We start from the raw sequence: 24630 nt of genomic DNA on the forward strand, positions 1-24630 counted from the left end.
AAAACCTTCTCTATACTGTGGGTGTGGCTTTGGGCAAAATCAGGGACATGGCAGATGGCAGCTGGATGGGGTTTACATCGTTTGTCTGTTTTTTTGTTTGGTTTGGATTTTGAGATGAAGTCTCGCTCTGCTGCTGAGGCTGGACTGCAGTGGTGCAATCTCGGCTCACTGCAACCTCCGCCTGCCGGGTTCATGCGATTTCTGTGCCTCAGCCTCCTGAGTAGCCAGGACTACAGGTGCCCGCCACTATGCCTGGCTAATCTTTGTAGGTTTTTTTTCTTTTGAGACAGTCTTGCTCTGTTGCCCAGGCTGGAGTGCAAAGGTGCAATCTCGGCTCACTGCAACCTCCGCCTGCCGGGTTCAAGGGATTCTCCTGCCTCAGCCTCCTGAGTAGCAGGGATTACAGGCATGTGCCACCATGCCTGGCTAATTTTGTATTCTTAGTAGAGACGGGGTTTCTCCATGTTGGTCAGGCTGGTGTCGAACTCCCGTCCTCAGGTAACCCCGTCTGCCTCGGCCTCCCAAAGTGCTGGGATTACGGGTGTGAGTTTTAGTAGACAGGATTTCACCATGTTGGCCAGGCTAGTCTCGAACTCCTGACCTCAAGTGATATGCCTGCCTCAGCCTCCCAAAGTGCTGGGATTACAGGCATGGTCACCTCGCCCAGCCCTTTCTTTGGATGTTTCATCAGAACAAGTCCCCAGAGCTAAACGCAGCTGTGAGCACTCGGGGCAACTGGAGGCTGTGGGAGCCCAGTAAAGTGTTGGCCCAGCCTGCGGGTTACTCGGGACAGGCTTCCGAGGAGAGAGTGTGCAGGTGAGGCTGGGAGGTGGCGCTCAGCTGGGTGACTGGGGGAGAGTAGCTGGCACAGAGCCACCGCGCAGCTGTGCAAAGGCCCTGAGGCCAGGAGGGCAGGAATGGAGAATCTGGGTGGAGAGGTTCCCGGAGGGAGACACCGGCCAGCCCAGGACCTGGTACAGCCAGGACTTCCCTCCAGAAAGTTTTCAAGTAGTGGGTGAGATCTGTGGTTTCAAAAAAGCCTTTCATATCACAGCTCACTCCTGCCTCACTCCCCCATCAGACTGGAGGACTGGCCTCCAGGGAGTGGACACCAACTAGGCCTCAGTAAATGCTGGTGAGGCCAGGTGTGGCAGCTCAGTCCTGTAATCCCAGCACTTTGGGAGGCCAAGGTGGGGCGGACTGCTTGAGCTCAGGAGTTTGAGACCAGCCTGAGCAACATGGCAAAACCCCATCTCCACTAGTAATAACAAAAATTAGCGAGTACGGCGGCCAACGCTGCCATCCCAGCTACTTTGGTGGCTGAGGCAGGAGAGTCACTTGAACCCAGTAGGCGGAGGCTGCAGTGAGCTGCACTCCAGCCTGAGTAAAAGAGACCTTGTCTCAAAAAGGTTGGCGGAGGCGAGAGATAAGACAGAGGCCAGGTGCAGTGGCTCACACCTGTAGTCCCAGCATTTTGGGAGAGTAGGATTGGAGGATCACCTGAGCACAAGAATTCAAAATCAGCCTGGGCAATATAGATCCCTCTCTACAAAAAATTCTTTAATAATTAGCAGGGCATGGTGGCACACACTTGTGGTCCCAGCTACTTAGGAGGCTGAGGCAGGAGGATCACTTGAGCCTAGGAGGTCAGGGCTGCAGTGAGCTGTAGTGCTGGGCGTGGTGGCTCACACCTGTAATCCCAGCACTTCAGGAGGCCGAGGCAGGTGGATCACCTGAGGTCGGGAGTTCCAGACCAGCCTGCCCAACATGGAGAAACTCCATCTCTACTAAAAATACAAAAAATAAAATAAAAATTAGCTGGATGTGGTGGTGGGTACCTGTAATCCCAGCTACTGGGGAGGCTGAGGCAGAATTGCTTGAACCCAGGAGGCAGAGGTTGCAGTGAGCCAAGATCGCACCACTGCACTCCAGCCTGGGAGACAGAGTAAGACTCGTCTCCAAAAAAAAAAAAGTGTCCTCCCCCTCTCTGCCAGGTTCCTCAGAGGCCTCCTGCCTTAGACCACTGGGAGGCAGGCGGGCAGGCAAGAGACGTGGGCTCAATCTCTGCTCTGCCATATACATTGGGCAGTTTCCCACAACCTCCCTGGCCTCCCCTTCTCTACACAGACACACCACCATTGAGTGCAATCACTGTTCAGTCCCCGGCACCTCCCAGTTCTGACTTCTGACCTGAGCAAGGTTACTGTGGATACAAACACCCATCTCACAGCACAGGATATGGAGGCCGCTGGGGGAAGGGGACTCGCCAGAGGTCACACAGATGCCAACTGGCACCTCACTGGGACCCAGTCTCCCTACCAGTGACACTCTGCCCCCGGGGTGTCATTCTCGGTGTCCTGTGGATCAAGGACTTTGGAAGTGAGGAGGCCAAGGTGGGGCTATCTCTGCACAGTCTCCTTAAAAGGCTGGGTGACATCAAGCCAGGTGCTCTCCCACCTCAGCCTCATTCCCCTCAGCAGGTTCCTTCAGGCCCTGCTGAAGTGTCTGCATGGCCTCCCATAAGGCAAGGTGACAGCTAAAAACCAAACCCTGGCTGGGCACGGGGGCTCAGGCCTGGAATCCCAGCACTTTGGGAGGCCGAGGCAGGCGGATCACTTGAGGTTAGGAGTTTGAGACCAGCCTGGTCAACATGGTGAAATCCCATCTCTACTAAAAATACAAAAAAATTAGTTGGGCGTGGTGGCGGGCACCTGTAATCCCAGCTACTTGGGAGGCTGAGGCAGGAAAATCGCTTCAACCCAGGAGGCAGAGGTTGCGGGGAGCCAAGATGGCGCCACTGCCCTCCAGCCTGGGCAACAGAGCAAGACTCTGTCTCAGGCAAACAAATAAAGCCCAATATAGCTCTTGGTGGGAAGGCCTGACTCTCTCCCTGGCCAAGGACAGCGGCCCTTCTCTGCAAGTTTCTTCATCTGTAAAACGGGTACAATTCGGCCAGGCATGGTGGCTCACGCCTGTAATCCTAGCACTTTGGGAGGCCGAGGTGGGTAGATCACCTGAGGTCAGAAGTTCAAGACCAGCCCAGCCATCATGGTGAAACCCCATATTTATTAAAAAAAAAAAAAAGCCAGGCGCGGTGGCTCACGCCTATAATCCCAGCACTTTGGGAGGCCGAGGCAGGTGGATCACAAGGTCAAGAGATCAAGACCATCCTGGTCAACAAGGTGAAACCCCGTCTCTACTAAAAATACAAAAATTAGCTGGGCATGGTGGCGCGTGCCTGTAGTCCCAGCTACTTGGGAGGCTGAGGCAGGAGAACTGCTTGAACCCAGGAGGCAGAGGCTGCGGTGAGCCGAGATCGTGCCAGTGCACTTCAGCCTGGGTAGTAAGAGCAAACTCCGTCTCAAAAAAAAAAAAAAAAAAAAAAATGGGTACAATTCAGCGGCCTTCCCTAACAAGGCTGGACAGGTACACACAACCAGCCCTATTTGCTGTGTGACCTTGGCCCCTCATGTCCACATCCCTCGGAGCTCCCAGAGTCGGAAGCCCAAGGCTCAAGGTCTTAACAGCAAAGGCCAGAGCAGGCGGGAGAAGCAGGAAACCTAGGTCAAGGCTCTGAAGTGAAGAGGCCAAGGTCGGGCTGTCTCTGCACAATCTCCTTAAAAGGCTGTGTGACGTCAAGCCAGTTGCTCAACCTCTCTGAACCTTAGGTTTCCCCAAGTGGAGATAGGATGTTGGGAGGAGGAGCGAACTTCAGCGAGATACTTTCTGTGCCACCTTCCTCCTGGTCCTGGGTCTCAGCATCCCCCAAGTCACCAAATGAGAATAAAAGCTTACACTGTAAGCCAAGCACTGCTCTGTAAACAGAAACCCTCTTCATCGTCACAACTTTATGGGGCAAGTTTTTCGGCTGTTCTCCCCATTTGACAGGCAGACCAAGGCCCAAAAGGCTAATTAAAAAGTTCTGTAAGTTTCTGCCTCTTCCTTCCTCCCTTGGGCTGGGGCTATGCCGTTTCCACCTCCAAATCTCTCCTTCCCAAAAGGCAAGGGGGCATTAGCTAGTTCCAAACGCCGGTCAAAGACCCCAACCTGGACATCAGCCGGCCCTGCGCCCAGGCGATTCTAGAGGGCGCTCGCTGCACGCCAGAAGCGCGGGCCCCTCCCGGACGCCGGCTCCTCGCTTCCTCCCAACGAAGGGAGGAGCTGGGGACGGAAGGAGGAGAGAGAGGCGGGGGTGGGGGGGAAGCGGGCCAGGCTCCACCCAGCCCGCCAGGCCCCGGCGGGGGAAGAAGGAGGCGGAGAGCCGAGCTGGCGTAACGAGACTTTACTGAAAACAGAAAACCGGGCGGGCGAACCAAGGATTACAAACAGGAATGTGGACTCGTAGCAAAACAAAACAAAAAACAAACAGAACAAAAAGGGAGAGGGGGAGCCGGTCGAAAGAACGGAAGGGGGAGCGAGATCGAGGAAAGGGGCGGAGAATTTTTTTTTCTTCTTCCCATTTCTTTAAAAAAAAACCAACACAAGAAAACACACACACACACAACCAACGTTTGTTCCCGAATAGAAACATAAATAGGGCAGAATCGAACACTCTGTTCTTCTCTCTTCCAAAGAAAAAAAAAAGTTAAAGAAAGGCAGGGTTTGAGGCTGCGCCCCCTCGGAGCCCCTTCCGCGGCGCGGTGTACAAAGGGGCAGCCGAGACGCGCGGGTTTGTGCAACACAGGGCGGCCGCGCGAAGAACAGAGGCAGCGCGAGGGCGGGGGGTCATGCGCTCGCCCCCCCGAGAGCAGGGGGGTCCAGCTTGTCGAGTCCGGGGCGCCCCTTCCGAGTCCTGGGCACCCTCGGGGGGATCCCCGGGGGCCGCACTCTGAGTTCCTGGGTACACTTGGGGGAAGGGGGGGTCCCCAGGGCCGCACCCTCTCCAAGTCCGGGACGCCAACGACACCCCCCCCGCGAGCCCGCCCCTGGGGGAAGGTGGCCGCGCATGCGCCCCGCGCGCGGACTCAGTACGCGGACACCTGGTGCTGGGGCAGCAGCTGGCAGCCGCTGTTGACGTGGCTGAGGACTTTCTGCTTGAGCTGCGCCACCTGCTCGCGCAGCAGGCTCGCCGTGGACGCCAGCTCCGTGTTCTGGCTCTTGAGGGTCTTCACTTTCTCCTCCAGGCGCGAGATGCGCTCCAGCTTGCGCTTGCGGCACTTGGAGGCGGCGATGCGGTTGCGCAGCCGCTTGCGCTCCGCCTTGATGCGCTCCTGCGTGTCCATGTCGATAGGCGACAGCGGCGGGCTCTCGCCGAAGCTCGGCACGTCGGGCACCGTCTGTGGCTCGTCCTTGAGCGCAGCCAGGCGCGGCGGCCCCAATGCGCCCGGGGGCGGCGGCGGCGGGAAGGGCACGGGCTCGGCAGCGAAGGCGACCGTCGCGGCGCCCCCCGCGCCCCCGGCGCCGCCCGCGTAGCTGCTCAGGTTCGCGTAGACGGGCGCCTCCGGCGCGGCCGCCGCCGGAGCCAGCTCGCCGGGCGGCGCGGAGCCCGCGGCCGTGCCCGAAGGCCCGCCGGCGGCGGCGGCGGCGGCGGCGGCAGCGGCGGCCGAGCCCGGGCCGAGCTGGTTCTGCTTGTGCAAATCCTCCAGGGCCTTGACGAAGCCCTCGGCGAACTCCTGCTCCTCGCTAGCCGCCACCTTGGGGTAGAGGAACTGCGTGCTCGTCGGCGTGGTGGTGACCAGCCCGTTGGACTGGATGATGAGACGCTCGAGCTCGGGGGAGGCGAGCTTCAGCAGCCCCAGGTCGGGCGAGGCGAGCAGGCCGTCGGGGGGTGCCGCGCTGGGGGCGCCGTCGGCGCGCAGGGGGGTCGGAGGCGGCGCGGCCGTGGGCTTGAGTGCCGCCGCCACCTGCTCGCTCAGGCTCAGCGTCAGCGCGTCCTTCTTCATCATGCTGCCGGCCGCCGCCGTCGGGGGCGCCCCCGGGAACAGGCGGCCCGGAGACCCGAAGCTGCCGCCGCTGCCACTGGCGCCGCCGCCCAGGCCGCTCAGCGCCTCATCGCCGTAGAAGGGTGTTTCCATCCTCCGCCTCCCCCGCCGCGCCGGCCCGGGGGGGAGTGGCCGCGGCCTCCCGGGGGGCCCGCACCCCCCCGTCCGCTCGGCCCTGCGCCCGCCCCGGCCGCGGCCGCTGCGCCCGGCCCTCCGCTGGCGGCGGCTCCTGCGCCGCGCGGCTCGTGCGCCCTCTTATAGCCTCGGCTCCTCGCGATGAGCTCACCGCCCCCGATAGCCATTGGGCGCGGGTGACGTCGCTCATTTGCATGGAGGGGCGGGGCCAAGCTGCCGACGCCCGCCTGGCCGCCGTTGCCCCGGCGACGCGCGGTAAACGGCACAACAGCGCGCTGCCTTGTGGGTTGACGTCATGGGGGCAGGCCGCGCGCCCGGGCCGGGTCACCCCGCCCCGGGACCGCTGTGTACAACTGATCTCCCCGGCGCCGCCCCCACCAAGGCACATCCCGGGTGGCGTGATGGGCCCGGGCGCCCGCCCGCCCCAAGGCCCCGCCCCGTGTCCGCGCGTGGGGCCGGCTGGGCGGGGGCGGGGGTGGTGCCGCCCTCCGGGGACTGGCGGGGGATGGGGTCCCGCATGGATAAATAACTCCTTGGCGCCTCCCCTAGCGCGCCTTCTGGAGAGGCTTTGTGTGCACTCCGGGTTGGAGGCCTGGTGGGGCTGTGTCCGGGGGCTCGCCGGGGGTGTGGGGCAGGTTTGAGTTCCCCACCCTCCCTTCTTTCCTCCCCCCTCCACCCCGCTTGTGATTGCTCCGGGAGAGGCGGGGGAGGGGTGTGGAGGGTCGCCAGAAGTTGCTGGAAGCGCTTGGATCCTGATCATTTTCACGGAGTGCGTTCTAGAACCAGGAGTCCGACTTCCTGCCTTTGCAGATGGGAAACTGAGTTCAGAGAGGTGGAGTGACCCACCCCCCCCACACCCCCCCCCCCCCCCGCCCAGAGTTAGCTAGGCGTCACAGCAGGGCCAGGGCTGTGGCTAGGCTGAGCTCTCTTCCACACTGAGAACCCTAGAACCTGGGAGTCCAGGCCCCTGCGCAGCCTCTTCCCTCCGCCGCCCACGTTTTAACCCCGGGTCTGCCAGGGCTGTGATGTCCTGGGCGGAGGTGCCCAACTCCAGGGGCTGGGCTGATGAGGCAGGAATGCCAGCTAGTAATTATTATATGTTTGTTACCACTATCATGGCTCTCAGGGCTTAATGGGCCACTATTAACGCTGGCTGGAAAGGGGGTGTGAGGGAGGAGAGAGGACCCACACCTCCAGTACTCCAGATCCTTAGGACATCTGGATCTGACCTGCAGCCTCTGCACGCACCCCTCCAGCTCCTCACCTCTGTCCGAATGGAACTCACACCCTCCTTTTCCCTGACCTCCTTCCCTTCGCTTTCTGAGCCTTGGCCTCCCAGTTGCAAAACTAGTCCTACCTCTGGGCCTTTGCGCGGGCTCTCTATGCAGTACTCCCATCCCCCGGTGCAAAGGTGTGTCTTCAGCTAGTGCCCCACCCCCAGACTTTATTCCTTTATTGTAGCCTCTGAATCTGCCAGACTGATGGGGTGGACCATAGTCCCTGGAGGTCAGGGGCATTGTCTATGCTGAGCCTGCTGACAGGGCATAGTATGGAATGGATGCTTGGTATTAAAGGTGAATGCGGCGCCGCGTGCGGTGGCTCACGCCTGTAATCCCAGCACTTTGGGAGGCCGAGGCTGGTGGATCACTTGATGTCAGGAGTTCAAGAGCAGCCTGGCCGACGTGGTAAAACTCTATCTCTACCAAAAGTACAAAAATTAGCCGTGTGTGGTGGGGCACACCTGCAATCCCAGCTACTCAGGAGGCTGAGACATGAGACTCCTGTCTCAAAAATAGCGATAATGATAAAGACGTGAGCTGGCAGGTCTCGGATCTGAATTGCCAGGGCAGGGAACTGGGTGAGTGGGTTTGTTTTGTCTCTAGATAGCAACAAAGTGTGTCTGTGCCTGTTGGAGTGTGTGTCTATGTGTGTACCTATTTTTGTGTTGTATGGACAGACACAGGTGCACACACACATACACACTCGGATGCATGGGTCTCTGTGCTCTCTAGCCCAGGTTCTAGCCCAGACAAAGAGATCGCTAGTGGGTAAAATCCAGCCCGGAGACCTGTAGCCAGCCCGGAGACCTGTAGCCAGCCCTGCCCTGGAAACCCCTCTCTGGGCCTCCAGTGGTGGGGCCAGAGTGGAGGAGATGGGATCATGCCCCTCCCTGAGGCAAGAGGTGAGTAGGCGGCCTCCAGAGGCCCTGCCCTGACCTTGGGCCTCAGCCTTGGCAGCTGGGGGGATGGTCTGGGGAACTCCAGGCTGAGCCAGCCTGAGCTGAATGGTGCCCTTTCCTGGAGGCAGGCAGGTGAGATGCCGAGGCCTGTTACCTCAGGACAAACATGAGTCTGTTTCTCCGTCATGAAAATTGAGCAAATAAACCTACCTACTTGTGGAGTATTTCAATTTTTATTGGATTTGAAGAATTAGTAAGGGGTCAATAAATGTTTTCTATGATTGTATTTTTCAGCCAAACTTAACCGCATTTCTTTGGTTTTGAGTTCTCTCAGCTTGGAATACCCTTATTTACACTTCTGGCAAACTCCTATGCATCCTTCAAAACCTACCACAAGTGTCCCCTTTTCTAAGAAATCTTTCCTGACCATGTGCCCAATCTGTGTCTTGTTCTGTCTCCTTGATAGAAGGGGAGGAGAGGTCTGTGGGCTGGATGGGGAAGGCCTGACCTGGCCTCTCAGTGTGGGAAGCTGCCTTTGCCACCCCCAAGGGCTCCTTTTACTTTGTTCTTTTTTTTTTTTTTTTTTTTTTTTTTGAGAGAGTTTTGCTCTGTCACCAGGCGCCAGGCTGGAGTGCAGTGGCGCAATCTCGGCTCACTGCAACCTCCACCTCCTAGGTTCGAGCAATTCTCCTGCCTCAGCCTCCCAAGTAGCTGGGACTACAGGTGCGCGCCACCATGCCCAGCTATTTTTTTGTATTTTTAGTAGAGATGGGGTTTCACCATGATGACCAGGATGGTCTGGATCTCTTGACCTTGTGATAAGCCCGCTTCGGGCTCCCAAAGTGCTGGGATTACAGGCGTGAGCCTCTGCACCCGGCCTTTTTTTTTTTTTAGTCGGAGTCTCACTCTGTCACCGAGGCTGGAGTGCAGTGGCGCACTCTTGACTCACCACGATCTCCACCTCCCAGGTTCAAGCAATTCTCCTGCCTCCGCTTCCCTAAGCAGCTGGGATTACAGGCGCATGCCAACACACTTGGCTAATTTTTTTGTATTTTTGGTAGAGACAGTGGTTTTGTTGGTCAAACTGGTCTCGAACTCCTGACCTCCTGATCTGCCTGCCTCAGCCTCCCGTAGTGCACGCTTGAGCCACTGCACCACTTTTTATTTATCTTTGCATTTGCTATTGCTCCAGCTCCATGCCCTTTCCCACCCTCTTCTTCCTCCTCCTAGCCAGAGAGCCCTCTGGAACCCCCCATTCCTGCCCTTCCATTTGTCCCGGCCCTCACCCCACAGCAGCTGTTGGTCCAGCTCTGTCCTCCCAGAATGGGGGCTCCTCAGGGGCAGATCTGAAGCCACTTGGGACAAGTAGGCAGGATGGTGGGTGGTGTCTCTAACTCCATCAGCTAGTCCCATGCAGTGAACTAGAGAGAACTCTCATTCATTGACTCCACACACACTGATGGAGCACCTGCTATAAGCCAGGGGAAAGGACCCACGTGAGCCAGACCAACACCAAGACTCCTGTCTTTCAAAAAAAAAGATAAATTGCTTTGTAGTCCGGGCAGGGTGGTTCATGCTTGTAATCCCAGCTCTTTGGGAGGCAGAGACAGGAGGATCTCCTGAGCCCAGAGGTTCAAGAGCAGCCTGGGCAACATAGTGAGACCCCATCTCTACAAAAGAATGGAAAAATTAGCTGGGTGTGGTAACCACTGCACCTTCACAGGCCCCTGCACCAAGGGACAGCCAGACCAGCACAGTTTTCAGGAGAATGGATGGTGTCCCCGCCATAGCAGGTGATGGAGGTGCTGATATTTTAGAGCCGGGTAATCTGAGAGGGGTGGCCCGGGACTTAACCCCACATGAACGACAAGCCGGACCTAATTGCCAAATATTGGGGGATCAGAGCTTTCTGGTAGTGGGAACAATCAGTTCAAAGGCCCCTGGGCAGGAACCAGTTGGACACATTTCTAGAAGGTTCGGGGCAGGTGGGACTGGATTGGGAAGCCAGTGAGTGCCCAGGGAAGAGAGGGGGAGTGCCAAGGCCTCCACCTCTGCTCAGGAGGGATTTGCCCCCAAGGCAGTGAAAGTTGCAGATAGGGTGGGGCAACAATAGGGCTCGGCCTGGGACTCTGCATTTTCGCCTTTATCCCTGTAGCAGCTCCAGCAGTGGTGAGTGATGTTATCCCATTTCTCAGCAGTGTCTGGAGGGGGCACACGACATGCCCAGGCCAAAGAGAACCCTGCCCTCCAAACAGAAGCCTAACCTGACGCCCCACTGCCACCATCGTTTGAATCTCTGAGGCGGCTGCAGTCCTTCCGAAGCATAAAGAGATTTTTTATTTTTTGAGACGGAGTTTCACTCTTGTTACCCAGGCTGGAGTGCAATGGCGCGATCTGGGCTCACTGCAACCTCTGCCTCCTGGGTTCAGGCAATTCTCCTGCTTCAGCCTCCCGAGTCGCTGGTATTACAGGCATGCGCCACCACGCCTGGCTAATGTTGTATTTTTAGTAGAGACAGGGTTTATCCATGTTAATCAGGCTGGTCTTGAACTCCGGATCTCAGGTGATCCGCCCGCCTCAGCCTCCCAAAGTGCTGGGATTACAAGTGTGAGCCACAGTGTCCAACTGAGATTTCTTGTTAAAAGCAACCTGCAGACCAGGCACAGTGGCTCATGTCAGCAATCCCAGCACTACTTTGGGAGGCCAAGGAGGGAGGATCACTTGAGCCCAGGAGTTTGAGACCAGCCTGAGCCATGTAGTGAGAGCTCTTCTCTACAAAAATAAAAATGTTAGCCAGGAATGGTGATACAGGCCTGTGGCCCCCGCTACTTTGGGAGGCCGACGTGGGAGGATGGCTTGGGCAAGTTGAGGCTGCAGTTTAATTTTTAGTCTTTATTTGAACACCCAGAAACCAAAAATCTCCTTGTTAAATGGGAAAGCCCCAAAGAAAAACGAGTTAAGCAGGCAGCCGAAGGGGTGAGGTGGAGGGGGCCTCTGTGTAGGGTGTAGGACCTGCTGGGCTTGGTCCCCAGGCATTCAGGACCCCACAGCAGGGAGGTGGGGCTTGTGAGGGCCCTAAACCGGCCCTTAGGACCCGCGGGCTGGTAGGGGCGGGGCTTGCAGGGAAAGTGCCCCGACCGAACCCCAGCAGGGCGGCCGGGGGCGGGGCGCCAGGCTCGGGCTGGGGGCACTGTCTGGCTCGGTACATTCCTGAGGATCGGGTTACGCGGGAAGGCTGAGGCCTCTCGGTTCCCCTCCTGCCCGGCTTTCGTCCTCTCCACGAGCAGGAACCGCAGTCTGTCCCCAGACCAGCGCAGGTGTCTGCCCAGCCGCGCGCGGAGGGGAACCAGGCCCTGCCCTCTGGACTGGCGCCGGCTCCATCCTGCCTCATAAAACCATTTTACAGATGAGGAAACTGAAGCACAGTCAGTCCCCCACTTCAGCATCGATGCAACCAGACTGAACGTCCTTCTGCCAGCTTTATGACCTTTTTTACTAACTGGGCCGGCCTAGAAAAACGGCTCAGTCCAGTGTTTGTTGACTGACTTACTGACCATCTAGAACCAGCCCCCAAACCCTCTCATTACAGCACAAGGAGAAAAGAACTTCCCATACCACTTACCCTCCTACCTCCACCCAGGACAGGCAGGACTCCCTGCACTTAGCCAGCATGCATTTAATGTGCACTTGCTGTGTGCCAGGCCTAGGTTAGGCCATTTCACAGGTGGATATTGAAGAGGGTTTGGGGGTCAGAGGTTGCTTTCTTTAGACCAACTTCAGAAATTGGTTTGGGCCAATTCTAGCACTTTGGTTCACCCCTGTAATCCCAGCATTTTAGGAGGCCGAGGCAGGAGGACTGCTTGAGGCCAAACGTTCAAGACCAACCTAGACAACATAAGACCCCTGTCTCTCAAAAAAAAAAATAAATAAATAAAGATAAATTGCTTTGTAGTCCGGGCAGGGTGGCTCATGCTTGTAATCCCAGCTCTTTGGGAGGCAGAGACAGGAGGATCTCCTGAGCCCAGAAGTTCAAGAACAGCCTCTGGGCAACATAGTGAGACCCCATCTCTACAAAAGGATGGAAAAATTAGCTGGGTGTGGTGACCTGTAGCTGTAGTCCCACCTACTTGACAGGCTGAGGTGGGAGGCTCACCTGAACCTGGGGAGCCTAAGGCAGCAGTGAGTTGTGATCACGCCACTACACACCAGCCTGGGTATCAGAGTGAGACCCTGTCTCAAAAAAATAAAAAGTTGATGTGTTTTTTTGTGTTTCTTAGTTGTTTTGGGCCAAACTCACATACCATCATTCATCGATTCGACCATGCTCTATTTTTTTATTTTTATTTTTTTACAGAGTCTCACTGTGTCTCCCAGCCTGAAATGCTGTGGCACGATCTCGGCTCACCGCAACCTCTGCCTCCTGGGTTCAAGTGATTCTCGAGCCTCAGCCACCAGAGTCGCTGGGATTACAGGCATGCGCCACTACACTGGCTAATTTTTGTATTTTTAGTAGAGACAGGGTTTCTCCATGTTGGCCGGGCTGGTCTCGAACTCCTGACTTCAAGTGATCCGCCAGCCTCCAGCTTCCAGCGTTTTGGGATTACAGGCGTGAGCCGCTGCAGCCGGCGACCAGGCTCTATTGAGTGCCCGCCGTGTGCTGGACAGGTGGGTTCTCACCTCCCCAACCTGATGTTCTGGGGACTGGAAGCAAGGTCATGATGGAAGAGCATGCTGTAGGTTGGTCTCACTATTTTCCTTTAAGTTGGCCCCCTTTTCTGTTTTTACTTCAGTAAATATATTTCAAAAGGAAACCTTCATGTCACCACCAAGAATGGAAAACCAGTTTCTCTTGCTATAAATAGAAGGAAAAAAAACTGAAATGAGAGCAAAGACAGGCATTCCCTCCTCAGGAGCACCCAGGGCTGGGGGCTGGACCTTAATTTCTGCGTGGTATCAAAGGCAGGGGAGCCCCAGGCAGAAGGGCAGGAGAGGTCACAGGGACCGCCCGTTGATTTGTTAACATGGAACCCATTATTGTGGGTGCCCCCCACCGTGATGTGTGGGTTTTGCCTTCATGAGGCCACATACTGGTGGCTTTTCCAGGTACTGAGCCATTTCCTGGCTGACAGACTGAGGGCTGGGTGGTGCATGAATGGGGAGGGGAGGAGGTGGCAGGCAGCTGCCTCTTGAGCAGGGGTCCCCACGGGGCCTCACTGGGGAGGTTTCCATTTGGTTTGGTGACATGCCAGCACGCAGCTCGGGGCAAACGTTTATTTACAGCCTTGGGGCTGTCCCCACCCACGGTCCTGTGGGCCCTGACATCTGTCCCCACCTAAATGTGGGCCCCTGTGGCCCACCGCCCCCCCCCCCAGGCTCTCTGTGGTGTTTGATCAATGAATGAGTGAATGAGTAAAGGGGAAAATGCAGTAAGTGGCATAATGGATGAGTTCCTGAAATAATGAATCCATCAGTGAGTGAATGAATGAATGAATGAGCGGAAGTATTCATGCTGCCAAGATCGGAAACCCATTCTCCAGGTATTCTCTTTTTTTTTTTGGAGACGGAATCTTGTTCTGTGGCCCAGGCTGGAGTGCAGTGGCGCAATCTCGGCTCACTGCAGTCTCCACCTCCTGAGTTCAAGCGATTCTCCCGCCTCAGCCTCCTGAGTAGCTGGGATTACAGGCCTGCGACAATATGCCTGGCTAATTTTTGTGTTTTTGTAGAGATGGGGTTTCACCATGTTGGCCAGGCTGGTCTGGAACTCTTGACCTTAAGCAATCCGTCCATCTAGGCCTCCCAAAGTGCTAGGATTACAGGCGTGAGCCATCTAGATATGCCTTGTCCCCATTTTTCGAATGGACAAACTGAGGCCCTCAGCCAAGAAAGGCTTCGGTATGTGGAAGGCAGATTCGAAGCCAGTTGGCCTTACACAGCGTGGGCTGCATTTTTGCGCCAGGCCTGGGGCTCCCGGAGCGAGCTTAGGGGTCCGGCCTGGTGCCGAGTGGGACGCTGAACCTGGCCCCCAGCCAGCAGAAGGGATTCATCTACTTGGAGAGTAGATGGAAGGGGAGCAAGGGGAGCAGAGGTGGCAGGGAGGCACCGGCAGAGTCCGCGTTGATTCCGAAAGGACCCCCAAGGAAGGAGCAACTTTGGGGGACGCCGTGGCACATGGGCCCTTAAAACACTGCATCAGGGGTAACAGCGCAGAACCCCGCCTGCCGCACCTGAGGTCGATTCCCTGGACTCCCACGCCTTCCCGCCTCCTTCCCGCTGCTCCCCCATCCCCTTCCTCCCGCCTCCCCCTGCTCCTCGCCTCTCGCGCTCCCGGGGAGGAAGTGGCGAGAATGCGGGGGTGGGCGCCCTATTCTCACTTCCCCTGGGGCAGGGCGGGGCCTGCGGGGTCCTCTCCACCGCCCGGAGACTGGGCCCCCTACAGGGGTCGGGGCGGGAGCCTCGGGAGCGGGGCCAGGTGACGTCCTTAAGTTCCCTGGGCTTCGGAGGTTCTCAATTGAAGTGGGGGACTTCGAAACCGCGAGTTGCTGGGGAGAGAGGACCCCACCCGGGCCGCCAGACACGGACACGCCCTGCCCCGAGGGGTCAGGGCCAGGCCGAAGGGAGGGCCGAACCCGCAGTAAACACGGGCTGGGGTTGGAGCGGGAGGCGCATTCCAGGCGGAGGGAACCGCGCGGGCCGAGGCCTGGAGGCTGGTCGGGGCCTCCGGCCTCTCCCGGCTGCCGGGTCCCGGCGCCTGCTCCTCCCCTGATGGGCGTGGGAGGAGGGAGCCGGGCGCAGGGGCCTCGGTGCGGTCCGCGGCGGTGGAGGTGTTAATTTCCCGGGGCTGCTGGACCCCGCCACGAGCTGGCGGGTGGCGTCAGCGCCGACGTCAGGGCGAGGTGGTGCCGCGTAGACGCGGACGCTTCGGCCGCGCGGCCCCCACCCCACGCGGCGCTGGAGTGGGGGCGGGGGCGGCCGGCCCTGCAAGCAGTTTACTGGGCCCTGTGCAGAGAGGGAACCTGAGGCACGGGAACGGGGGTGGCCTGTCTGGGGCCAAGCCCGCGCCCCGCACCATCCGTTCCAGCTCCTCCAGGGCGCCCGGCGGCCAGGAGCCGGTTTGGGCTTGTTTATTTGTGTTTCCATTGCGCAGATAACCTGCCCGGAGCTGCGACCTGGCACAGCGCCACCTCTGCGCGGCCTCAGTTTCCTCAACCGGATAATGGGGAGAGTTGACATTTAGTGTGGGCGTTGGGCTCGGCCTTGAAAAGGGGTGTGGGAGGGGGCTCCACCCCAAGAAAGAGGCTGGAGCGGGGGTACCTGCGAGGCGGGCTGCGAATCCTGGCCTGGTTCCCCACCCCCCTCCTCTCCCTCCTCCTCCCTCTGCTTCAGCTTCCCCTCCCCTCTCCCCCCTCCCTTTCTCCTCCCTCTCCCCTTCTCCTCCCTCGCCGCTCCCCCATCTCCTCTCCACCCCCTCCCTCCCTTTCCCCCAACCCCCCCAGCGAGGCCGCCCCAAGGGACTGCTAATTAAATGCAGAGCTGCAGGGAGGAGACGGCGCGCGGTTAACCCCTTCCCCGCCCGGGCCCTGAACCGGAGATGGGGAAGGGTGTCCTCCACTGGAATTCGCTTCCCCCCAGGGGCGGGCCTCAGACTCTGGGACAAGCCCATTTGTTGAGTGGTTATATCGAGGCCAAGGGAACGGCCCCAAGGTTTGGGCGAGGCTCTACTAAATGGGGCCTCCTGATTGGAGGGCCAGAGCTTCGAGATGGAGGAAGAGAAAAGCTATCTCATGGCTTGGAAATAAACCAAGAGAAAAAAATGAGTTGGAGGGAAAGACAGTCGGAGAGGGAGGGAGGAAAAAAATCTAGGAGCAAGACAGAGTCAGAGAGACAACTAGGTAAGAGAGGTGAAACCCCGGATGTGGCCTGGAGGCACCCAGTCAGGCTCCCCGGAGGAGGAGGCTTCCTGGAGGAGGCTGTAGTGGAATAACTCCAGGCGCTGGTCTTAGCCTCCAGGCGTGGCTAACCCACTGACTGCTGATTTCTGACAAGGCCCTGTGGCCTGAAAAGAAGGTCATCCCTGCTTTGGGAGCCGAGTCCCCACCCTGTCCCTGAAGCTTCACAGAGGGGCCCAGCAAGGCGAAATGTGGGCTATGTACTGGGAGGTGACTCAGTGGCCCTTTATTCTTGGAACAGGAACAACCGAAAGAAATGAATGATACAAAGTCAGGCGGTGACAAGCAAATGACAGCAGGGAGGGGGGAATGTGATGTGATGGGGGCTCAGAGGATCCATGATACCAGCAGCAGGGCCACCGTGAGGATGCCCCAGGGAAGGTTGTTCCTGAAAGCTGGAATAGCACGTGCAAAGGCCCTGGGGTAGGAATTTGAGGTATGTTAAGGGAACTCCAAGAGCAGTTGGCATGTGGTGAGAAGGGATGGGGGATTACAAGGGCCTCCAGGTCCTAAGCAGGAGGGTCGGGGGGTGGCTTGAGTCCTTGGCCAGCCCAGGGGGAGCCCGTGAGTGCTCTTCCTGCCTCAGTTTCTCTACCATTATCCATGCTCCTGAAGCGGCATGGGTGTCTTTGGGCCCAGGGTCACAGGGACCCGTGTTGTGCCTTCTCCAAGTGCGCTCTAGCCTCCCCAGACTGGCTGTGACCAGTCTTCCCCATCATGACCTCCCGACTCTGTTCTCTGCTGCAGTCCAGCCACTCAGCCCTTGTACTTGTCCCTCATCTGTTCTCACAATGTCCACCCCTGGTGACAACATCCCCCCATCTCCTTTCAGGAGATAGTGAGGCTGACGTGAACAGGGGTGGGGGTATGGGGAAGGGAGTATCCTGGCCCCTGAGTGCTGCACACAACCTGGGTAAAAATAGCTGCTCCCCCTGCCCCTGCCCCCTGTGAGGAGGCGTCCGTGACGGTGGTGGCTGCAGTGACGGGGATGTGCCCAGGGAAGCATCCGGCAGGGCCAGTTGCCATGGCGATGCTGACTCAGCGGCAGAGGCAGGTAGCGGCATCTGGTACCCAGCTGGCCCGCCCTACGTGGCCTGCACTCATAGCACCCTGTCCAGTCCCCACTTTGCAGCCTCCACCCCGGGGGTGTCTTCTGAGGCTACAGAGAGGTGGGTGAGACCTCAGGAATGGCTGGACACGTTCCTCCACCAGACACCACTCAGTGTTCTATTGGAAGGTGGGAGACACTGCTTCTCATGGGGCTGACTTGAGTGGCAGCTCTTCCTCCCTCTATCTACTCATTTGTCCACCCATCTACCCACTCACCCATCCATCCAGCCACCCACCCATCTATCCACCCGTCCACCAGCCACTCATCCACTCTGCATCCACCCACCATCCACCACCTACCCATCTATCCATCCCTCCACCCATCCACCCACCCCACCATTCACCATCCCCCCATCTATCCACCATCTACCCATCCATCCATCCCTCCACCCATCCACCATCCATCTATCATCCATCCATCACCATCCATCTACCATCCACCATTCAGGAACACGCTTCCCTGGGGCATCTACCATCTACCCATCCACCCATCCCCCATCCATCCATCCACCACCCACTCATCCACCATCCATCCATCCCCCACCCATCCACCATCTATCCACCATCCATCCATCCACCCATCCCCCATCCATCCATCCCCTATCCATCTATCCCCCATCCATCCATCCACAATCCATCCATCTACCATCTACCCATCCACCATCCATCCATCCATCCATCCATCCATCATCCATCCATCCACCACCCAGGCATCCACCATCTACCCATCCATCATCCATCCATCCACCACCCAGCCATCCACCATCTACCCATCCACCATCCATCCATCCACCCATCCACCATCCATCCATCCACCACCCACCCATCCACCACCCACTCATCCACCATCCATCCACCATCTATTCATCCACCCATCCACCATCCATCCATCCCCCATTCATCTATCCCCATCCATCCATCCACAATCCATCCATCTACCATCTACCCATCCACCATCCATCCATCCATCATCCATCATCCATCCATCCACCACCCACCCATCCACCATCCATCCATCCATCATCCATCCATCCACCACCCACCCATCCACCATCCATCCATCCATCCATCCATCCACCACCCACCCATCCACCATCCATCCATCCATCCACCACCCACCCATCCATCATCCATCCATCCACCATCCATCCCCCATCTACCATCTACCCATCCCCCATCCATCCACCACCTACCCATCCACCATCCATCCATCCATCCACCACCCACCCATCCATCATCCATCCATCCACCATCCATCCCCCATCCACCCATCTACCATCTACCCATCCCCCATCCATCCACCACCTACCCATCCACCCACCCATCATCCATCTGTCCCCCATCCATCCACCATCTACCCATCCACCATCCACCACCCACCCACCCATCATCTATCTGTCCCCCATCCATCCAACACCCACCCATCCACCATCTACCCATCCATCATCCATCCATCCACCATCTACCCATCCACCATCCATCCATCTACCATTCATCCATCCACCATCCATCCACTTATCTACTCACCCATCCAACCATCCATCATCCATCCACTTATCTACTCACCCATCTATCCATCCACCATCCATCCATCCATCCACCATCCACCTACCCACCATCCACCCATCCATCATCCAGCCATCCACCATCCATCCATCCACCCATTCATCATCCAGCCATCCACCCACCCACCCACCCATCTGTCTACCCATTCATCCACCAATCCACCTATTCATCCACCCACCCATCCATCTACCAGGCACCCACCCATCCGCCCATTCCTGCGTTCATCCATTCACCCAGCATTTATGGAGCACTTACCGTGTACTGACATGCTTCTGGGCACGAGCTGGTTGCCACTGCTGGTGCGGTCAGCGTGTCAGGGAGCAGTCAGGGGCAGAGGGACTTGGGTGAAGACAAGGCCTCCTTGGCCACTTGGGACGAGGCCTTGAGATGCTGAGGCCCCATCTCTCTCTTGTTCTCCCAGTCTTGTCCCTCTTTATTCTTACATCTCTCAGTCTCTCTGTTTTCCTATCTGAGCCATCTGAGATCCTTCCCTATACCCAAGCCCCCCAGCAGCTGCCATCTATCCCTCTTTTCTCCCCGTCACTTGCTCCACGCCAGCTTTCCCTTGAGTACATCTGTCTATTCCCACCTCGGGGCCTTTGCACATGCGGTTCCCACTGCTGGGGAGACTCATTCATCCGGAATTGATCATATTTAATTCTCGGCTGGCTGGCTGGCTCGCTGTTCCTTTCTTCCTTCTTTCCCTCCTTCTTTCCTCCCTCCCTCCCTCTCTCTCTCCCTACCTCTCTCTCTCTTTATTTCTTTCTCTTTCTTTTTCTTCCTTTCTTCTCTCTTCCCTCTGTCTCTCTCTCTCTCTTCTTCTTCTTTCTTTCTTTCTTTTTCTGGAGTCTCACTCTGTCTCCCAGGCTGGAGTGCAGTGGCGCCATCACAGCTCACTGCCACCTCCTTCTCCCAGGTTCAAGTGATTCTCCTGCCTCAGCCTCCCAAGTAGCTGGGATTATAGGCACATGCCATCATACCCTGATAGATTTTTCTTTTCTTTTTTTTTTTTTTTTTTTTTGAGACGGAGTCTTGCCCTGTTGCCCAGGCTGGAGTGCGGCGGTGGCGGTGCGACGTCGGCGGCTCACTGCAACCTCCACCTCCCCGGTTCAAGCAATTCTCTTGTCTCAGCCTCCCGAGTAACTGGGATTACAGGCACCCGCCACCACACCTGACTAAGTTTTGTATTTTTAGCAGAGACGGGGTTTCACCACATTGGCCAGGCTGGTCTGGAACTCCTGATCTTGTGATCCGCCCACCTCGGCTCCCATAGTGCTGAGATTACAGGCCTGAGCCACTGCACCCAGGGAATTTTTGTATTTTTAGTAGAGACAGGGTTTCACCATGTTGGCCAGGATGGTCTCGAACTCCTGACCTCGGGTGATCCGCCTGCCTCGGCCTCCCAAAGTGCTGGGATTGCCATATTCAATTCTTGGCTTCCTTAGTGTCGTCTCTGCTCCCATCACCAGAGTATAAAGGTCTAAGAGCTGACCTGTAGTTCTTTAGGGGGTCTGTTTGTACCTTCATTTCTCCAGCTATGAAATGGGTAAATGGGCGTGGTGCTTACAGGATGACCTCATAGCTGGGGCGGGAGTGGGGAGGAAGCCTTAGACCTGCGCCCGCTGCAGAGTAAACACTCGGCAAACTCCTTTCCTTGGAAACAGCCCAAATGTCCATCAGCTGATGAAGGATCATCAGCCACACAGTGGAATGTAATGCAGCCACAGAAAGGCATTGAGCCCTGGCCATCCAGGCTGCAGTGAGCTGAGATCAAACCACCGCACCCCAGCCTGAACGACAGAGGAAGACCTTATCTCTAAAAACATACACTGAAGGCCAGGGTGGCTCATGCCTGTAACTCCAGCACTTTGGGAAGCTGAGGCAGGCGGATCACGAGGTCAGGAGTTTGAGACCAGCCTGGCCAATATAGTGAAACCCTGTCTCTACTAAAAACACAAAAATTAGCCAGGCATGGTGGCACATGCCTGTAATCCCAGCCACTCAGGAGGCTGAGGCAGGAGAATGGCTTCAATCCGGGAGGCAGAGGTCGCGGTGAGCCGAGATCACGCCATTGCACTACTCCAGCTTCAGCGACAGAGCGAGACTCTGTCTCAAAAAAAAAAAAAAAAAAAAAAGCTGGGTGAGGTGGCTCATCCCTGTAATCCCAGCACTTTGGGAGCCCAAGGTGGCTGAATCACCAGGTCAGCAGCTCAAGACCAGCCTGGCCAAGATGGTGAAACCCTGTCACTACCAAAAATACAAAAAAAGTAGCCAGGTGTGGTGGCGGGTACCTATAATTCCAGCTACTCAGGAGGCTGAGACAGAGAATTGCTTCAACCCGGGAAGCAGAGGTTACAGTGAGCCGAGATTGGGCTACTGCCCTCCAGCCTGGGCAACAGAGAGAGACTCCATGTCAAACAAAAGGCATGAAACACTCATCTGTGCTAACACGTACATGAAACTGGAGAACATGATGCTGAGTGAGAGAAGCCAGGCGTGAAAGACCACACCGTGTGAGACTCCATTGATAAGAAGTGCCCAGAACAGGCAAATCCACAGACACAGGAAGTAACTTCCTGGCTGCCAGGGGCTGGGGGAAGGGAATGGGGAGTGACTGCTGATGGGGACGAGGTCTTTGGAAGGGATGAACATGTTCTAGAATTAGACAGAGGTAATGGTTGCACAACAGTGTGGGTATATTCAATGCCCCTGAATTGTACACTTTAAAGTTGGCCAGGCGCGGTGGCTCAAGCCTGTAATCCCAGCACTTTGGGAGGCCGAGGCGGGTAGATCACGAGGTCAAGAGATCGAGACCATCCTGGTCAACCTGGTGAAACCCCATCGCTACTAAAAATACAAAAAATTAGCTGGGCATGGTGGCGCGTGACTGTAATCCCAGCTACTCGGGAAGCTGAGGCAGGAGAATCGCTTGAACCCAGGAGGCGGAGGTTGCAGTGAGCCGAGATCGTACCATTGTACTCCAGCCTGGGTAACAAGAGTGAAACTCCATCTCAAAAAAATAATAATAAAATAAATAAATAAATAAATAAAGTGGTTCCTTTTATAAATGTGACTCCTGCCTCAATTTATTTAATTTTTTGAGACAGGGTCTCACTCTGTCACCCAGGCTGGAGTGCCCTGGCATGATCTTGGCTCACTGCAAACTCCGCCTCCCAGGTTCAAGTGATTCTCCTGCCTCAGCCTCCCCAGTAGCTGGGATTACAGGCATGTGCCATCACGTCCAGCTAATTTTTGTATTTTTAGTAGAGACGGGGTTTCACCATGCTGGCCAGGCTGGACTCTAGCGATCCACTCACCTCAGCTTTCCAAAGTTCTGGGATTACAGGCGTAAGCCACCCTGGGTTTCAATTTATTTTTTTAGAAACAAGGTCTTCCTCTGTTGTTCAGGCTGGGGTGCAGTGGTTCGATCTCAGCTTACTGCAGCCTGGATCTCCAGGGCTCAATCAATCCTCCCACCTGAGCCTCTGGAGCAGCTGGGACTTAACATGGGCCACACCACCATGCCAGGTTAATTTTGTTTATTTTGTATAGAGATGAGGTTTCACTGTGTTGCCCAGGCTGGTCTCGAATTCCTGGATTCAAACGATCCTCCTGCCTCGGCCTCCTGAGTGCTGGGACTACTCAAGTGAGCCGCTACGCCAGACACTTTAATTTTTTTTGAAAGTACATTAGGAAAAAAAAAAACAAGGAAATCTGAGTAAAGTAAGGAATTTAGTTATTATGAACAAAAGAAAACTGTTTCTTTTTTTTTAGACGGAGTTTCGCTCTTGTTACCCAGGCTGGAGTGCAATGGCGCGATCTCGGCTCACCACAACCTCCGCCTCCTGGGTTCAAGCAATTCTCCTGCCTCAGCCTCCCGAGTAGCTGGGACTACAGGCACGCGCCACCATGACCAGCTAATTTTTGTATTTTTAGTAGAGACGGGGTTTCACCTTGTTGACCAGGATGGTCTCGATCTCTTGACCTCGTGATCCACCCGTCTTGGCCTCCCAAAGTGCTGGGATTATAGGCGTGAGCCACCGTGCCCAGCCCACAAAACTGCTTCTTATATGGCTCAGAGAGGTCGGCTCCCTGAAGGTGTTTCTGGGTTGACTCAATCCTCTCTAAGGGAGGACAGAGGGCCGGGAAGGCCCTCACACCCACAGTGTGCCTGTCATGCCCAGTATCCTCATCCTCACTTTTTTTTTTGGAGATGGACTCTTGTCACCCAGGCTGGAGTGCAGTGGTGCAATCTCAGCTCACTGCAACTTTTGTCTCCCAGGTTCAAGCCATTCTCCTGCCTCAGCCTCCCAAGTAGCTCGGACTACAGGTGCGCACAGCCACGCCCGGCTAATTTTTGTATTTTTAGTAGAGACAGGGTTTTGCTATGTTGGCCAGGCTGGTCTGAAATCCTGACTCCAGATGATCTGCCTGCCTCAGCCTCCCAAAGTGCTGAGATTACAGGCGGGAGCCACCGCGCCCGGCCCCCTCTCCCTCGCTTTGCTTGCCAGCCAGCTGACTGCCTTTCCAACATCCCCAGCATGCACCTGCCTCAGGGTCTTGGCACCTGCCATCCTCTCTAGTTGGAAGCCTCAGGTTATTGAGAAAGGCTGGATCCCAACCCAGCAGACAGAACTGAGGGCCAGTTCTATACGCTTTCCTCCCCCCACCTTCCTTAGGCCACCGAAAAGGTCAAGGTGCTTGGTGGTTAGTACAAAGCTGGCCACACCTTGGGGCCACAGAGGCAGTTGAGCACCACCTGAGAGGCTGAGAGGACAGCAGGGCATGAGGGTGTCTTGGAGGGCACACTGCATGCCCCTCTCCCACTCTTTTTTTTTTTTTTGAGACCCAGGCTAGAGTGCAGTGGCACAATCCTGGCTCACTGCAACCTCCACCTCCCGGGTTCAAGTGATTCTCCTGCCTCAGCCTCCCCAGTAGCTGGGATTATAGACACACATGTCACTATGCCCAGCTCATTTTTGTATTTTTAGTAGAGACAGGGTTTCACCATATTGACCAGGATGGTCTCAATCTCTTGACCTCATGATCCACCTGCCTCCGCCTCCCAAAGTGCTGGGATTACAGGCGTGAGCCACTGTGCCAGGCCAAGGATTATTTTTTTCTGGTGTGTGTAGGGGTGTCTTGGTCTGTTGCCCAGGCTGGAGTGCAGTGGCGCAATCATGGCTCACTGTAGCCTCGAGATCCCAACTCAAAGGATCCTCCCACTTGAGCCTCCTCAGCAGCTGGGACTACAGGTGTGTACCCCCATGCCTGGCTCATTTAGTTTGTTTTGCAGAGGTGGGGGTCTCACTACGTTGCCCAGACTGGGCTTCTGGGCTCAAGCCATCCACCTGCCTTGGCTTCCCAAAGTGCTGGGATTACGTGCGTGAGCTACTGGGACCAGCCAAGAACCATTTTTAAATTTTTTTTTGAGACAGTGTTTCTTTCACTCTTGTAGCCTAGGCTGGAGTGCAGTGGCGAGATCGAGGCTCACTACAACCTCTGCCTCCCAGGTTAAAGTGATTCTCCTGCCTCAGCCTCCCAAGTAGCTGGGATTACAGAAGCCCACCACCACGCCTGGCTAATTTTTGTAATTTTATTTAAAAAAAAACATACAAAAATTACCCAGGCGTGGTGGTGGGTTTCACCATGTTGGCCAGGCTGGTCTCAAACTCCTGATCTCAGGTGATCCACCCACCTCAGCCTCCCAAAGTGCTGGGATTATAGGCATGAGCCACCATGCCCAGCCCATTATTTTAATTTTTTTTTTTTT

General features: G+C 56.4%; 1 protein-coding gene across 1 annotated transcript; it reads right to left on the reverse strand.

Annotated features, from left to right (window-relative positions):
- Positions 1–4267: 4267 nt before the first annotated feature.
- JUND (JunD proto-oncogene, AP-1 transcription factor subunit) lies at positions 4268–6152 on the reverse strand. The gene has a single exon (XM_008987518.5). It carries the CDS (start codon positions 6012–6014, stop codon positions 4965–4967), a length of 1050 nt encoding a protein of 349 aa, XP_008985766.3. The 5' UTR covers positions 6015–6152; the 3' UTR covers positions 4268–4964.
- Between the last annotated feature and the right edge of the window lie 18478 nt (positions 6153–24630).

The sequence above is a fragment of the Callithrix jacchus genome, chromosome 22 (assembly GCF_049354715.1).
Source record: "Callithrix jacchus isolate 240 chromosome 22, calJac240_pri, whole genome shotgun sequence".
NCBI classification, from domain to species: domain Eukaryota; kingdom Metazoa; phylum Chordata; class Mammalia; order Primates; family Cebidae; genus Callithrix; species Callithrix jacchus.

Excerpts from the sequence above, each read along its gene's own strand:
- JUND (XM_008987518.5), bottom strand. The coding sequence starts at position 6,014 with ATGGAAACACCCTTCTACGGCGATGAGGCGCTGAGCGGCCTGGGCGGC.